Source organism: Dermacentor albipictus, chromosome 1 (genome assembly GCF_038994185.2).
Source record: "Dermacentor albipictus isolate Rhodes 1998 colony chromosome 1, USDA_Dalb.pri_finalv2, whole genome shotgun sequence".
NCBI classification, from domain to species: Eukaryota; Metazoa; Arthropoda; class Arachnida; order Ixodida; family Ixodidae; genus Dermacentor; species Dermacentor albipictus.
This window is the reverse complement of record NC_091821.1, coordinates 447514117-447529101: the sequence shown is the minus strand read 5'-3', so window position 1 is coordinate 447529101 and position 14985 is coordinate 447514117. Positions and strand designations below refer to the sequence as shown.

The 14985-nt window shown below is 48.2% G+C and overlaps 2 protein-coding genes across 3 annotated transcripts in view; one reads left to right on the top strand and one right to left on the bottom strand.

Annotated features, from left to right (window-relative positions):
- The window catches only part of LOC135915321 (cholinesterase 2-like), an 85359-nt gene that overhangs the window by 47621 nt on the left and 22753 nt on the right, over window positions 1-14985 (bottom strand). The window lies entirely within an intron of this gene.
- The window catches only part of LOC135915320 (kelch-like protein 10), a 28781-nt gene continuing 14325 nt past the window's right edge, over window positions 530-14985 (top strand). Inside the window, exons 1-6 of the mRNA XM_065448356.1 lie at window positions 530-826; window positions 1812-2036; window positions 2099-2389; window positions 3553-3834; window positions 5966-6158; window positions 7432-7601. Coding sequence (XP_065304428.1) covers window positions 654-826; window positions 1812-2036; window positions 2099-2389; window positions 3553-3834; window positions 5966-6158; window positions 7432-7601 — 1334 coding nt within the window. The 5' untranslated portion in view covers window positions 530-653. The remainder of the gene's footprint in view (window positions 827-1811; window positions 2037-2098; window positions 2390-3552; window positions 3835-5965; window positions 6159-7431; window positions 7602-14985) is intronic.

Below are 14985 nucleotides of genomic sequence, written 5' to 3'. Positions count from 1 at the left end.
GCCTACATACACACATGTTGGCACATACTCAGCGACACAAAGTGGGTGTCTCGAGTTGTTCGGATGGTTTATTTCGAGCCCTGTTCCCTCAGCACAACAGACCGATGCTGTACCCATTAGACAACAGGCTACCCGTTACCCAAGTTGGGGGGAAAACGGTTAGATAGAAACGCACCCTGAAAGGGGCGTGGCATTCCCAAAGAATGCCAATGACATTAAGAATAGATTTACAATATGGCTTAAAACCTATTTGGGGAAGTAGGTGAAAGCGCTATGTGTGGTTTGCTGTAAATGGTTCCCATGCGAAGCTCCATAGTGAGTGAAGTTGGTTTGTTGGCTGCTGCTCAGTGACATGGCAGAACCCATTCTGAGAGATCGGCCATGAATCGGGTGGTGTGAAGGCTGTAGAGAAAGAAAGAACGCAGGAAGAATTTGCTGAATCATTTCGAGAAAATACCCGAACTTGGGCTCCCATCCAGGTTAGCCCGTAGCCCGTAGCGGGTAAGTGCCACAGTTGAAGAGAATCATCATCGTCTGCGGTAGTTGCTGCAGGCAGGCAGCTGCCTCCGCGGCTGCATGGTGTCGTCCCTCCCGCGGGAGACCCTCCGGGGCCGCGGGTGAGGCCAGGAAAAGCGGCCAAGGGCAGCAACACCATGGCCAGCGTTGCCATGACCATGGGCGAAGACGCACCGGTGCCCGAGGTGCGACAGGCCATGTGGGACATGCGCTGCTCGGGCACGCTTTGCGACGGCCTACTCAAGACAGACGACGGAGGAGAGTTCGCAGTCCACAAGGTCATCATGGCCAGCTGCAGCGAGTACTTCAGGTAGGCTCCTTTGACTGTTGGAGCACCGCCGTAGTACATCTCGTGTCTGAAACGGTGCCTCACGGAGTGGACGGCCAGACCGACGTATGCTTGCGGGCTGTCAGTGATAGCATCCCGAGACTTGAAGACAGTTCAATGGCATTTGCGATTATTCCAATCAACGGGCATGCCTAATCATTGCTTAATGTCATGCCGGCAAGCGCATATATATATATATATATATATATATATATATACAATTTTTTATCATTGCTCAATTACACCCGGTGAACTGTGTTGGGACAGCTTCTTGTGTCATATCTAACTCCGTTTCCGAAAGTTTTCAAACATCTACATGAAGCACATTTCTCTGCCTAGGAACCTATGGAGAGCGAGCATATACTCTATAACGCACGAAAATAACGTCATAGATGCGACAAGGAGTTACTCTAGGAGGCGTAGACTTCAGGGACAACATTGAGCAGGGTGGCACCAAGCAGTGGGCCCTCATCAAAAGAAATGGAGAACAGTAGTGTGGGATGGGAGACCCACCGCACGTTTAACTTTATTTCATGAAGCACAACGCTCCAAGCCAGGGGTATGTTTCAGATATGCCGGCATATTAAAAGCCGCATTATCATACATTTGAGTAGCGAAAGTGTTTCACAAGCCTCGCCGAAATGGAGAATTTGCAATAGCTACATGCAATGGCTACATAGTCACTGAAGATAACCTCTGCCCAAGAGAAACAAAGCACAAACGCGTGTCGTATTCGAGAAGTGGTGCGACAGGATCAATATGAGTTGATCATTTCAAACGACTCTGCAGGCTGGCTAAAGCCAAGCATGTCTGTTTCCAATTTAGGAGAGCTAATCTCTTGGCAGGGCTCAATTGACTATATTTAAGGACATACCGGGTAACTTGTAGCACGATTACCGCCTCTCTACGAAAAATCTGATTTGTATATCGAAACAGTCTGCTACTTTTCTTGGCATTCTTCTTGCAGATCTCTCGCGGTAGATGAATGGAACAAGCAGCTAAAGGCGCCAGAGGTCCAGGGACCCCGGACAATTCCCCCTTCCCCTTTGTACCTGTCAGTCCAAGGGGTCCGGGGACTCCGCACAATTCCCCTTCCCTCCCCTTTGTATCCGTCAGTGCAAGGGAGTTGTCGCGACTCTTTTTGCTGGAGACTCCAGCAGAACGAGTTGGCTGGACGTCCTTTTGTCTTAATGTACGCATCTCTAGCTGTTGCACTAGGCCAGTCACCGTAAATGTCCTCCTTTCTCTCCTCAGGGCACTGTTTGGATGTCGTTTGAGCAAGACGGCGCGTAGCGAAGTGCTGGTCCCCGGAGTGTTGAAGCCGACTATGGCCATTATCGTGGAGTTCGCGTACAAGCGCATAACGTGGGTGGGCTGCGACAACGTCGAGAGTCTGCTGGAGGCTGCTGACTACCTCTGCGTCATGGGCATGGTCAAGGATTGCGGCGACTTTCTTCTCTCAATCATGGCTCCCGAGAACTGCATTTCCATTCACAATGTCGCCAAGCTGTACAACTGCTTCGACCTCACCACGAAAGCTTACAAGTGAGTCATATGTCGAAGTACGGCAATGACACCCGTTGACGGACCGGAAATGAGCTCAGTAGAATGCTTTGGCCTGGAATGTATACTTCAAATGAAATCGCTCAGGCAGTTGTTACGAATGGCATCAAAATCCATTAAAAGACAACTGCAATGAACTTTCATTTTGCCTAAATTAGTTTTAATATGTAAATGAGGAGTATATACTATTGAAGCAATCTTGTCAAAACTGCACTACTCGTAATTCTCTAATTGTTTTTTTTATTAAGAGCCTTTTTATTAGTACTTCAGCAGACGGCGCGCACTTTATGTGGTTCACAGATATGGCACAAGTTCCAGTAGATCTGCGCCGAGATTTTGAGCACTCTGCCGGTGCTGCCGAATCTCAGAGGCCATGCAGGGGAGCCATGCTAGTTTACAAAGCTTTGTATCCTGCGTCATTTTCGGCGTGGCGTTCCTTGCAATTCTGATAATAAAAACGTATATTTTACAACGTATTCCTTGTGAATCCCCATGTTCTTCAGAAGTAGAATGTTTCATAAAGATGCTGCGTGCTTACGCTATTCGAAACTGGACTTTTACGTTGGCCAAGCTTTTCTTGCAGTGGGACTTTAGGTTTCAAGTTGTCCATGGACGTCGCAAGAGCACTCACGTGTTTCGAACACTGAGCCTGTACCTTTACCACCGACGTAAATTCCAGTATATTTGGGTGCTCGGTGGGCTCTCGACACATGTTGCATCTACGCGGCGACATCATGGAACCAGAGCTCCCAATATTTCTCCCAAAACCCTTTACGTCGTTCTCTAAAGATGTACAAGTACACCATAATGGGAGGTTCTGAACACTACAACGTTGTTTTGAAAAATTACAGGAAACTGGGCAAGTTGGTTTGGTAACATCAGGTGGTGAAAGTTTTTCTGGAGCCCCAGCGCGTGAAAGATTTACGTATATTTCTGAGGGAATTCTTCGCTTGTATTAGCGTTAGTTCACATTTCTTGCCGCTGAGAATATGCGAAGTAATTCTACTAAAATAAAGCGAAGCAGGGGTGTAGCCGCTGCTCTTCACAGGCTATGACTTGCTGAGTAAACTGTTTGAAAGGAAGTTATAGCAGCACTGAAGTGCGCTCTGCCTCAAGCGAATATCGTCGTTGCGCATGCTCCGCAGATATCTGATGCGTAACTTCATCGAAGTGTCGGAGAGAAGCGAGGAGCTGCTGCACCTGGAGATCGACGAAGTGGAAGCCATCATGTCGGACGAGAACCTGAACGTCATCAAGGAGGAGACCGTCTGGAAAGCGGTGATTCGCTGGATCGAGTTCGATCCCGAGCACAGGAAGCAGTACATCTCGCGCCTGTTCAAGTGCGTTCGCACTGGGCTCGTTGACACTGATTTCTTCATCGAGAAGGTCAAGGCGTGCAAGTACGTGGCCGAGGACGAGGCTTGCAGGTATGTGACCTGCCCATTCTGCCATTTGCAGCGGTTTTGATGTTGCTCAGCGTCGGTCTTGAACGATTATGTCCTGTACATCTAAACTCTTCAATCCTTGTCTGCTATTCTGAAGGTAAGAAGGAAGTGTAGTATAGTTGAATCTAGCCGTGAAGAGCAGGCTTATGCAGCACATAAATTTTAATATATTGTGTAGTCCGATCTACCCAAACTCTCCGGCATACTTGGTTTATATTCGGTGTTACATTCGCGTTGGACTATGTAACCTGCCCCGCTCCCTTCGTCTCCTTGCTACCCAGCAAGAAGCAGTTCGCAAACGGGCAATAATGTCAATGAAATACCTTTTCATGGATTAATTGGTTGGTTTCAGCTAAGAGCTCAGCGTTTGCAAACGGACTTCTATCTCCGCACAGTAGTTTGGTAATGATTAAGGTGGGGCTTTCGCTGGGTGACGAATTATTAAGCGACACCATCTTAACGAGCCGCGAGGACCGAGAATTGAGATGACATTAATTGTTCATGTTGAATCAATGGTAACAGCTCAAAATATTCTCCTCATCGAGCCACAGCGGCAATCTTGCACCGCTTCCAAGTGTGCCGCAAGCGCCACCGATAGGCCTCACTCCACGATCTAGTTGCCTCGTGGTTAGTTAAGATGGTGGAGCCACTGTCCCAGAGGGGTGTTGGTCCCGGTTTTGAACCACGGACCACACCAAGTTTCTCGCCCGATTAGAAGACTTCGTTCCGTGAAATGCCTTTGGATTTACTTGGTGACTTCGTGCACGTGTCAGGTTTCTGACAACTTTTCTTTTTCGTCTCCCTCCCTGTCGATCGGTGTGTGTCTGCCCTGCAATTTGTCATGATTTGGACACCCGACCCTTCCTTCTTTTCGTTTCATCTCCGTTTCCGTCACTACGGCTGCACTCAACAACCTATTCTACAAAACAGTGATCACGCAGAGGTACCTGTAGAGATGCGAATGCGTACTGAGTTAGTCAAAGAATCTTACTTTCATTTTCTCCAATGAACCTGTAATTGTTCAGCCATGGTAGCAAGATACTATTGGTACCATGCTTTCATTGGAAGTGATAGCATGATAACGATAATGATAATGGTAAAGGTAGCAACAATGAGAGACGCGGTAACTCATTTTCAACGACACGTTGAGCGCATCCTGACACAAATGAGCCGACGAAAAACTAAGAATGTCGAAGGCGAATGTTAAGGTCAATGCAGTAACAAGGACTTTTTTGAAAACAGGTAATTTTGGGCTAATCTGTCCCTGACCAAAATGTTAGTACAAACGTGAGCCAGATAAGTGCATGGTTGTCCCACGTACATACTTTCCTGTCGCAGCTTTTCGGTCAGTGCGCTATTTATTTCACACTTCATACCGACTATAGCCGAGCATTACGTGAAAAGCTGTGCGGTAGCTTTACGTACAATATTGCGCGTGCAGCTTGTGGTGCTAGAAGGAGATATTTTCCTACGAAAATTGCTACGCTGAACTCTGCCACTGTTGTCTGCGGGATCTGCAAGTATGCCGATTTAGCTACCATGGAGTAGGTCGACCTACACTTTGTCCTAATGGCGTCAAACGGCTTGTTGACTTTCCAAATAATCAATTACCTTCAAACATTGCGCTATACATGCTACCATTGTACATGTGACTCCGTACTTTTAGTATTGGGCTGCTAAGCACGAGGTAGCGGGAGCGAATCCTAGTCACGGCGGCCGCATTACGATGGGAGCGAAATGCGAAAACACCCGTGTACTTTGATTTAGGTGGACGTTAAAGAGCCCCAGATGGTTCAAATTTCCGGAGTCCCTCGATACGGCGTGCCTGATACTCAGTGTGGTTCTGGCACGTAAAACTCCATTATTTAATTAAGTTAATTCAATTACTGCCTTTGTTCGTTTAAAAAACTACGAGTGCTTAGAAATTCAGGAAGGTGAAGTGTAACGAATAATGCCACAAAACCCTTCGAAGCCACAAACAGAGAGATTAGATAAGCCCATGTGCATATCAGGACTCCCATGGAGCCTGAAAAATCGGAAGTGCTATAAAGCTCCGTCTGGTGATCTTTGTCGGGAATTATATGACCGCGGGAACGCGTTCGCGCGTCCGCAGGCCCCTGGTGATAGACACACTGCGCTTCCTCTACGATCTTGACGTCATGGTTCACAACGAGGAGGTACCGACGCCCATCTTTGCCCGACCACGCATTCCGCACGATATGATGTTTGTCATAGGCGGCTGGATGTCCGGGGGCCCCACGGCCTTCACCGAGAGCTACGACACGAAGGCCGACCGATGGATTAAAGTGCGTTCGCCCGCGCACTGCATGTGCTTGTGTGTAGTGCTTACAAGTCAGATGACTGGAGCGCTCAGTGAAACAAAGGTGTCATTACTATTTTCTATAGCGCATAGCTTCCAAAACTCCACAGCTGTGAATTCACTACTTTGACATGCTCTCAAGGCACTGCGGGTTCCCGTGTCATGACGTACTGCCGTGTGTTTTGCGAAAGCAAACGCGCCATTGCACTGTAGATAGCATTGTCCGTTGCCAGTCTCGATGCGCTGCGGCCGTGATAGCAAACAAAGCGATAGTGGCGTTGTGGTTCTCACCTCTGCTGGCACCCCCTTCTCTTCAACGTTTCTGCCGGTCTTGCGTTTATTTCGGTATTTTGAAAAAAAAAATATAGGTGAGATTTGACTTGAGCCACTAGCATATTAATTCTGGGCTGCCACTCAAAGCGTGAAGTGACACACTGAAGCGTGACAGTACAACGTAATGCTCGTCCTTATAGACCATTTTCTGAAGTCGCAAGTGTTGTTTTCTGCACTGCACATTTTCCCAGCCAATGGCGACACCGGTTATCGGTAAAATGAATACCAGGACTAGCTAAATATGCTGGGGTTTGTTGCTTCCGCGTGGTTTCATCAGCAGAGCCACGTCCACACTTTCCATGTCATAATACAGGCAAACTGTGCTTGTGAAACTCTGTTTCATAAATCATTACGCTGCCATTAGTTTGGCAAACTGCATCGCAAGAAAGCAAGCTTAATAAGTAGGAAAAGCGCTTCTAACTAGCAAGGCTAGGCTGCTGTGGTTGCCGGTAGGCAACATGACGACATTATTTTATCTATTTGGTTTTTTGGTTTCGTTTTCTACCCTTAACTTCTTCGCCGGTGTAGAATAGCGATCCCTGGTTGACCTCCCTACCTTCTGTTTCTTTTCTCTCATGCAGATGTAAGATGGCGCTAACCAATTACATACTGCCTCTACGTGTATTCATTCGCTAACGTTACAACATGAACGTTATTATAGGCAAGTATAGAATCAAACATAGCAAAAATAGCGGTTGAGCTCAGAAGGCACCACCCGTCTTGACAGCCGCTTTAGAATTGGTGTAGCTCAAAGCAGCGTGAAAAGCCTAATGCACCAAATCAGTGTTTTGTGAGGCTAGAAACAAATATACATTCAGAGAAAATGATACACGCCGGTATGTAGGTGAGCCCGCTGACACCACCCATCAGGAACCAAGTGAGTGAGTTGCGCTTGTTAACTGATAACATTTTCCGCCTTTGGGCAGGTAGACACCGCCGACCCTCTCGGACCCCGCGCCTACCACAAATGCGCGGTGATCGGCTTTGAAATCTACGTCATCGGGGGCTTCAACGGCGAGGACTACTTCAGCAGCGTGCGATGCTTCAACGCCGAGACGAAGGAGTGGCGTTCTCTGACGCCCATGCACGTCAAGAGGTGAGTATGATTCGGATATACCTAAATCGGCGGCCCGTTGTCTAACACATATAAGTTAATATAAAACAGCGAACAGCATTAATCATCCGTCAGCGAAAAAATAGAGCAGTGGCGATTCAACGATTGCTGCAAAGATTGTGTTTTGTAATCGATGGATTATATCGTAGCCATAGACAGCCCCAACTCGCTTCATTTATCGCTGCGCCAAGCTAACCCTGTTCAACTGATTCTTTTGACCGTCTGATTGAAATGACGCCGAATGACCTAAACTGTCCTAAACTGAGAAGACGAACGTCAGTGCTTCGCAGTTTAAATAACTCCCGATACAGCCTTCTATTGCTCATTACGTGCTACACAAAAGCGTTTATTTCCTGAGCGAGAAAAAAGCCCGCGAATATACGCAAAGTGCCTCGACCGGCCAGTTGCGCGGCAATATTGAGTGCATTCGCGTGCTTCTTTTCCGTTCGGTCAAACGCTTTTATGTAGCACGTGTTCAACAACATCTGGTCGTATCGAGAGTTTTTCATGTTGTTCTACAATTTTCCCATTAAAATTTTTCATCTTATTATATTCTTTGAGAAGTGATTAGTTCCGACTCGTTATCGAATTAGGCGAAATGAGAAAAATAATTTGAGTATCTCTAAGCGACGGAAAATAACATTACCTTGATTCTGTGCAACTACGTGGCGTTCGCACATGTTTAAACTGGCTCAAGTTAGCTAGGACACCCTATATATATATATATATATATATATATATATATATATATATATATATATATATATATATATATATATATATATATATATATATATCAAGAAAGAGAGAGAGATTCCCTGAAGGACCCCGGCGGAAACGTGGGAAATAAACCACCGTTTTTTACATACGTGCGTCCTCAACCTACAAGCGCATATATATATATATATATATATATATATATATATATATATATATATATATATATATATATATATATATATATATATATATATATATATATATATATATATATATATATCGATAGACAGTTGGCCAAAGTGGACAAAGACTGCCAACGTGGAACAGAGCCTGGGCGGCGAGGATGGGATGGTGATTAGCTGCCGCCCGCACACAGCAGCGCTACAGAAATATCTGTAGGTGAATTCTCATTTTTGCGGATATAAGGGAAAAGCTACGGAGGTGGAGTGCATGCGCGACACATACCGTTATTCAAAGCAGTACAAAATAATATTTTGTTTTTCTTTTCATTGCTGCAGAACTGAAAATTTGAACATGCGGTTCACTGCAGCACTGATATCAAATAAGACATAAAATGCGCGACGCATTTGTAAACTCCGAAACCGTGTCGAGCATAAAGCTATACGCCGATTCAGTATGTGCTGCAAGAAACCGGGACAGATTCCGCTGTCAAACTCTGCAGCATTGCTCGGTGCTGTAGCGCACGTGCAGAAGCTCAAGCGCCTGTGGATTTATCTTCTCACAGAGAAAGTCGTCTGCGATTTTAGGATTCCCACGAACCGTTGCTTGCAGTAACATGCACTGGGACGTTTTCACTCTAAGTGCAACATAAGTACTGTGGCGCAGTCAGTCAGCCATATAATTTGATACAGTTACTAGAGGGAACTGTGGCTCTAGTGTCTACGGGAGCGGAAAGCAGGATGGTTCAGCCAGCACAGGAATGATTATTATTACATGGATTTGCCTAAACTTCCTCCTGCTACCTTTAAACGGCTTTGTGACTTTGCAAACTGATTGAATTCAAGAAAGTGCTGCGTTATAAACAATTAAGTGCAACATTATTAAAATTGTCCGACGGCGAGATTCGAGCACAGGATCTGTAGCAGCGAAGCTCTATATTGGAACCATTACCCCATGGACGCATGGACAAGCGGAACCACTGCAATTAGAAATGATTATGCTTCTTCGCGGAATCTTATTGCCTTCTGCACTTGAAAAACAAGACAGATTGCTTTCAAATTTAGGCCAAGAAGTGCAGATAAAGCGCAATAAACAAAGCCACAATGACATGTGAAGCTACAAGGACGAAGCTCACGACAAATCCATGTACTAAGCATTTTCTACAATAATTACTAGAGGGAACTCTGGCGTTGCAATCGTTCAGCCACTATGGATATGTCTGGACTTCGTGCTTATAGATTCAGACGTTCTTGTGGATTTGTTTATTACGATTTATCTGCCTTCATTGTCCTATAAAGCAATCTATACGCTTCTGAGTGCAGAAGAACGCGAACACTTGTAATCAATTTATACAACTGTCAACGCATATTCCAGAGTAATCGCTGATACTCATTTACATTCGAAAATGTACGTTCAACAGTATTTACAAACGCCCGCGTTATTTGTTAGGGCGATATTCTTTCAGTACGAAATCGGCGACAACCATAAAAAAATTTGGACATGTAGGCGCGTCCTGTGCCAAGCGATAGCTGGATATCAGTGACAGTCCGATAATAAACAGCCACGGGCAGAGAGTCGAGCATTTTACGCGTTACAATATACACTGCGGTTTCCGGAATACATCGTCATATGCTACTTATCGTCATGTCATGTGATAATTTCACTTTATTTACTCTGGACGCAGAATTTTTTAATTCAGGAGCCTGTAGTCTTCACAAAAATTGCCCAACGTTGCCCAATATGGGAAAATTGCATATTCGAAGCAGGAAGTGTGCAGGTCTGTTACTATGCGCCATACAAGGGTGGAGAGTTTCTGTGAGCTGGATCTGTGCGAGCGTCTAAAGCGGATGAATGCGATATGGGAGTTTTCAGCTCATACGATACTGTTAGGGATTTCGAGGATTTTTGCAAAAGCCCTATTCACTTGATTCAATCTTAGTGAATTGAATAGGGGAAAGCCCTATTCAATTTGTCCCATTATACGTCTATAGACCGTTTAATCGAGGGCACCGCCATATTGCGATGACAGTGCCTTCTATTGTCCGGTGCATCACGCTACCCCGCAGTCACGTGGGTTCGCTCCGGATGGTGCACAGCGAACGTGCTATAGACGACAAGTTGCCATTTTCGCGTTTTCCTGAGAGGTCGCGACCAGTTTCTCTGGGTGGAAAAGCTCTTAGCGTGTCGTCAGAAAGCTTTGAGCTTCATTATAGCCGCAATACGAAACGGCGACCGACTCAGACGCACCGCCACACCTCTGCTCACGATCGACGTGGGAGACGAGTCAAGTCTGAACATTTTTGATGCGCAGCATACGTGCAACGTGTTATTATTGTATTGGCCTTGAACTTTATTAAGGTATCACTCAGGTGACAAGAATCGGAGGCATCCCCGTGTGCCATGCGGTACGCCGCACCAGCATGCTTCTGAATCCATGTATTTAGCGAAGCTCCGAGGAAACAACCTTTAGTGGCTTTCGTGCTCCTAAAATTTTCGCAGTACGACTCAAGAGTTGGTTACCTGGCATCCGGGCACTGACCTTCACGAATTAAAGAACTCTAAAATAACTTGACCGATACGGCCGTTCACACGGAGTACTCGACAAAACGACCTGGTGACAGTGGCCGCTAATGTGCAACGATCAACCCGGCACCCATCATGCGTTGAAAGAATATGCGCATGCTTTGGTACCGAGTGGTGCCGGCGCAAAGGCACCTCGCCGACTCCGAAAGAGCTGTAGAACGAACCACTCTCAGCCGCAGCAACTTCATTCTCTCAAGTAAGAAAGCGCGCGATGCGCGGGCGTCGGCCAGGCAACTTGTCGGCGATATCAGGAAGCATGGGAGAGTCCAAGTTAACAAGCAGCGGTCGGCGCACTGTGGGCGCAGCTTTGGTTACAGAAAGAAAAAGAACGCTTCTTTTGTTCTTCGTCAGCACGTACTCCTTTTCATAATACTTGGCCGGTCAACTTCCACCTTACCGTCGGTTTTGTCGGGAACCGAAAGGTCGCAGTGGAGCGTCAGAACAAGAGGACCAAGAACTCCCCATGCCGTGCTTGCTCATCGAGCACGCACCACACAAATTTATTTTACACGTTTTTCGCAGCCGGCACGAAAGCGCTGGCTGAGAGCGCCGACCTTAGCGATCCCGCCTTGCGGCATCCCTAGGCGCTACAGAGCTCCCCGCCCAGACGGAACGGTGAAAAGTACGTGTCGAGAGGTAGGGATGGGGCTATCTTGGTGACATGCAGATAGGTGGATACGCCGGCAACATCAGCGGGCAGCTCTTTGGGAAGCGTCTACAGGTAGGCCGGTTTGAAGTTGTCTAACGAGACGACCTCTTCACGACCATTCAGTAGGATGGTGGCGTACTTCAGTGTCTTGTGGAGGACAAGGTGCGGCCCATCGTAGTAGGGTGTAAGAGGCGTCTTACAGCGTCCCGTCTGAGAAAAACGTGCGTCCAAGACGCAAGGTCCAGACGCACAAGAGTGCGGTGGTCAGAAGATCGAGGCGGGATGGGGCGCAGTTGCTGAGTGCAGTTCTGTAGGCTTTGTAGGTACTGCAGCGGCGAGGGGGCCGAAGGAACGAACAGACAGAGAGAGAAATAGAAGACAGGAACGAATAACTCTCAAGGAAGCCACAGGAGTACACCGTAGACGAGCTCGGCCGCTGAACAGCCTAAGTGGTGACGGAAGACAGTGCGTAGGCCAATAAATACCATATGAAGGTGGTAGACCCAGTGTTCTCGATCCAGGCGCGCAGTGAGGACAGCCTTGAGCTGGCGATAAAGCCTCTCAACCATGTCTTGGCACAGGGGTGGTATGCCGTGGTACGGCTGTGCTTACTGCCAAGGAGGCGGTTTAGTGAAGAGAACAGAGTACATTCTAACTTCCGGCCGTGATCAGTTTTAATAACTTTGGGACATCCGAAGTGGGTGACCCTTGCTGGAACGAAGGCTTTGGCGACCGTTCCCGCGGTAATGTCAGGCACGGGCACGGCTTCGAGTCAACGAGTGAAGCGGTCAATGATTGTCGGAATGTACCAGCACTAATGAGAGGGAGGAAGTGGTCCAGCCCAATCAAGATGGACGTAGTCAAAGCGACAGCCACGTGGCAAGAAAAACTGCACGGGAGTCTTCGTCTGGCGTGTCACTTTGGCGGTCTTGCAAGCGAATTACCAGGGGGCACTCTGGCGAACATCGGTGTTAATGCTCGGCCAGACGTACCGCTGTGTAACAAAGTTCTGCCTGGCACGGATGCTGTGATGGCAGGTGTCGTGAAGTGATTGGAAAACCGCACGACAAAAGGCAGCCGGAATTAACGGGCGAGGTGCAGCCGCTGACATGGCGCACCAGAGCGAGCCAGGCACAAACGGGTGAAGAACGAGTTGTAAACGGAGGAAACGGGGTGGTCACGCAGCGCTTGCAGCTCAGGGACCTCCCTCCGCGCCCGAGCTAGAGATTCCCAGTCCACTGAAGATGTAGCAGTGCCGAGGCAGGGTATGCGTGAAAGTGCATCAGCTACCTCGTTGTCGGTGCCTTTGATGTGCCAGATATTCGTTGTTAACTCCGAAATATAGGCCAGCTGGCGAATTTCGCGTGCGTCGTACTTGGAAGAGTTTGTACGTAAGACATACACCAGGGTCTCATGATCGGTTAGAACGTAAAATGGCTGGCGCTCCAAGATGTACCGGATGTGCTGGATGGTGGAATAGATGGCAAGGAGCTGCCGGCCAAAAACGCTGTAGCGAGTCTCGGCAGGCTGGAGCTTCCGAGAGAAGAAGCCCAGTGGGTACCAATCGGAGTCAATTTTCTGTTGGAGAGCAACCCCGATGGCCATGTCTGAAGCATCCACCGTGATGCGAGTAGGCACGTTAGTTTTAGGGTGAATGAGAAGTACCGAATCGGTGGCGGCTTGTGTAGCAGCCATGAAAGCACCTTGAGCTTCTGCAGACCAGGAAACTGCGTACGAGGAACTCTTGGTTGTGAGAAGATGTTCAGTCGGTAGGTGCAGAAGTTCGACGCAGTGCGCAATAAAGCGGCGAGAGAAATTCGCTAGGCCCAGAAACTTACGCAGTTGCCGTAGGGTGGGGTGCTGGACCTGGACGTGAGAGGGCAACGGACGAATTCCCAGTGCCGATATGTGGTGGTCCAAGAACTCGAATTCGGAAGACCCAACGGCAAATTTCTGAGGGTCGACAATTAGGACAAATTGTTGAAGGTGCTAAAAGAATTCCCATAGGTGACGCTCATGATCTTGCGGAGTGGGACTAGGGACAAGGACGTCGTCGATGTGGGAAAATACCGCAGGAAGGCCACGCGTTACCTCGGCAATGAATCTTTGGAACGTTTGAGCTGAGTTGCCTACCCAAAAGAGCATGCCCACATACTTAAACAAGCAGAAATTTGTAGTAATCGCCGTCTTCGGGATATCGGTAGGCTCAACGGGGATTTTTTGCTATGTCTTTGCAAGGTCCACTTTGCCGAGGATATTGCACGCTTCCAAGTTGCCCGTGGAAGCTTGGATGTGCAGAAGAGGATATCTATCATGAACCGTATGAGTTTGAGCGCCCAGTGGTCTCTGGACGGACGCTAGTCACCCTGTTCCTTCTTGGGAACCAGATGGAGAGGGGAGGCACAACTGGACGGAAGGTGAATAATACCCAGCTGGAGCATGTTATCCAACTTCCATTTAGCAGTCGCCAGACCTTCTCCAAAGAGGCGGTGCGGACGAGCTGTGACGGGTGGACCACGCGTGACAATGTGGTGAGTTAGGCTGTGCTTTGGTGGCTGATTTAAATTGCACGGCTTCTGCACTTCAGGCAGGTCCTTGGGGAATCCAGCGTACGGTTACTGGAAGACCAGCTTGCGGATGTCCGTGGGCGTGACAGCCGACAGAACTCCAGGGATAGGTAGTAGCGTCTTGCTGTCAGTCAAACGATGGCGGCGCATGCTGACGTCTAGGTAAAAATGGGCCAGTAAATCGAAGCCGAGGATGGGCTTATTGGCATGAGTTACGTTGAAGACCCATGGGAACGTGCGCCGCAGGCCAAGTTCAAGAATGAAGCAGCACAGATGGTACCTGGCGATGGGGCTAGAGCTCACCGCATGGAGCGTAGGTCCAGGTGACTTAGAAGGGTGGTCACCCTTTGAGGACGGCAGTACGCTGACTTCGGCACCCCTGTCTATGAGGAAGCGCAGGCCGGAAATGCGATCCATGGCTAAAGAAGGGCAGCCGGATTGTAAGGCAAGGTCACATGCCACCGTCAGGGATCTCGCGGTGCGTTTTCCGACCAGTTGCACTGGAACTTCCACTGGTGGGTGCAGTGTTGACAAGTACAATGATACCAGCAAATACGCGAGCTTTGAGGACCGTGCGAGGGGGGACCGTTCGGTGACGACGAACGGCGGCTAGGATGCGAGGAGGAGTCGCGATGAGCATGAGAGGACGTCCGTAGGGCGTCGATGG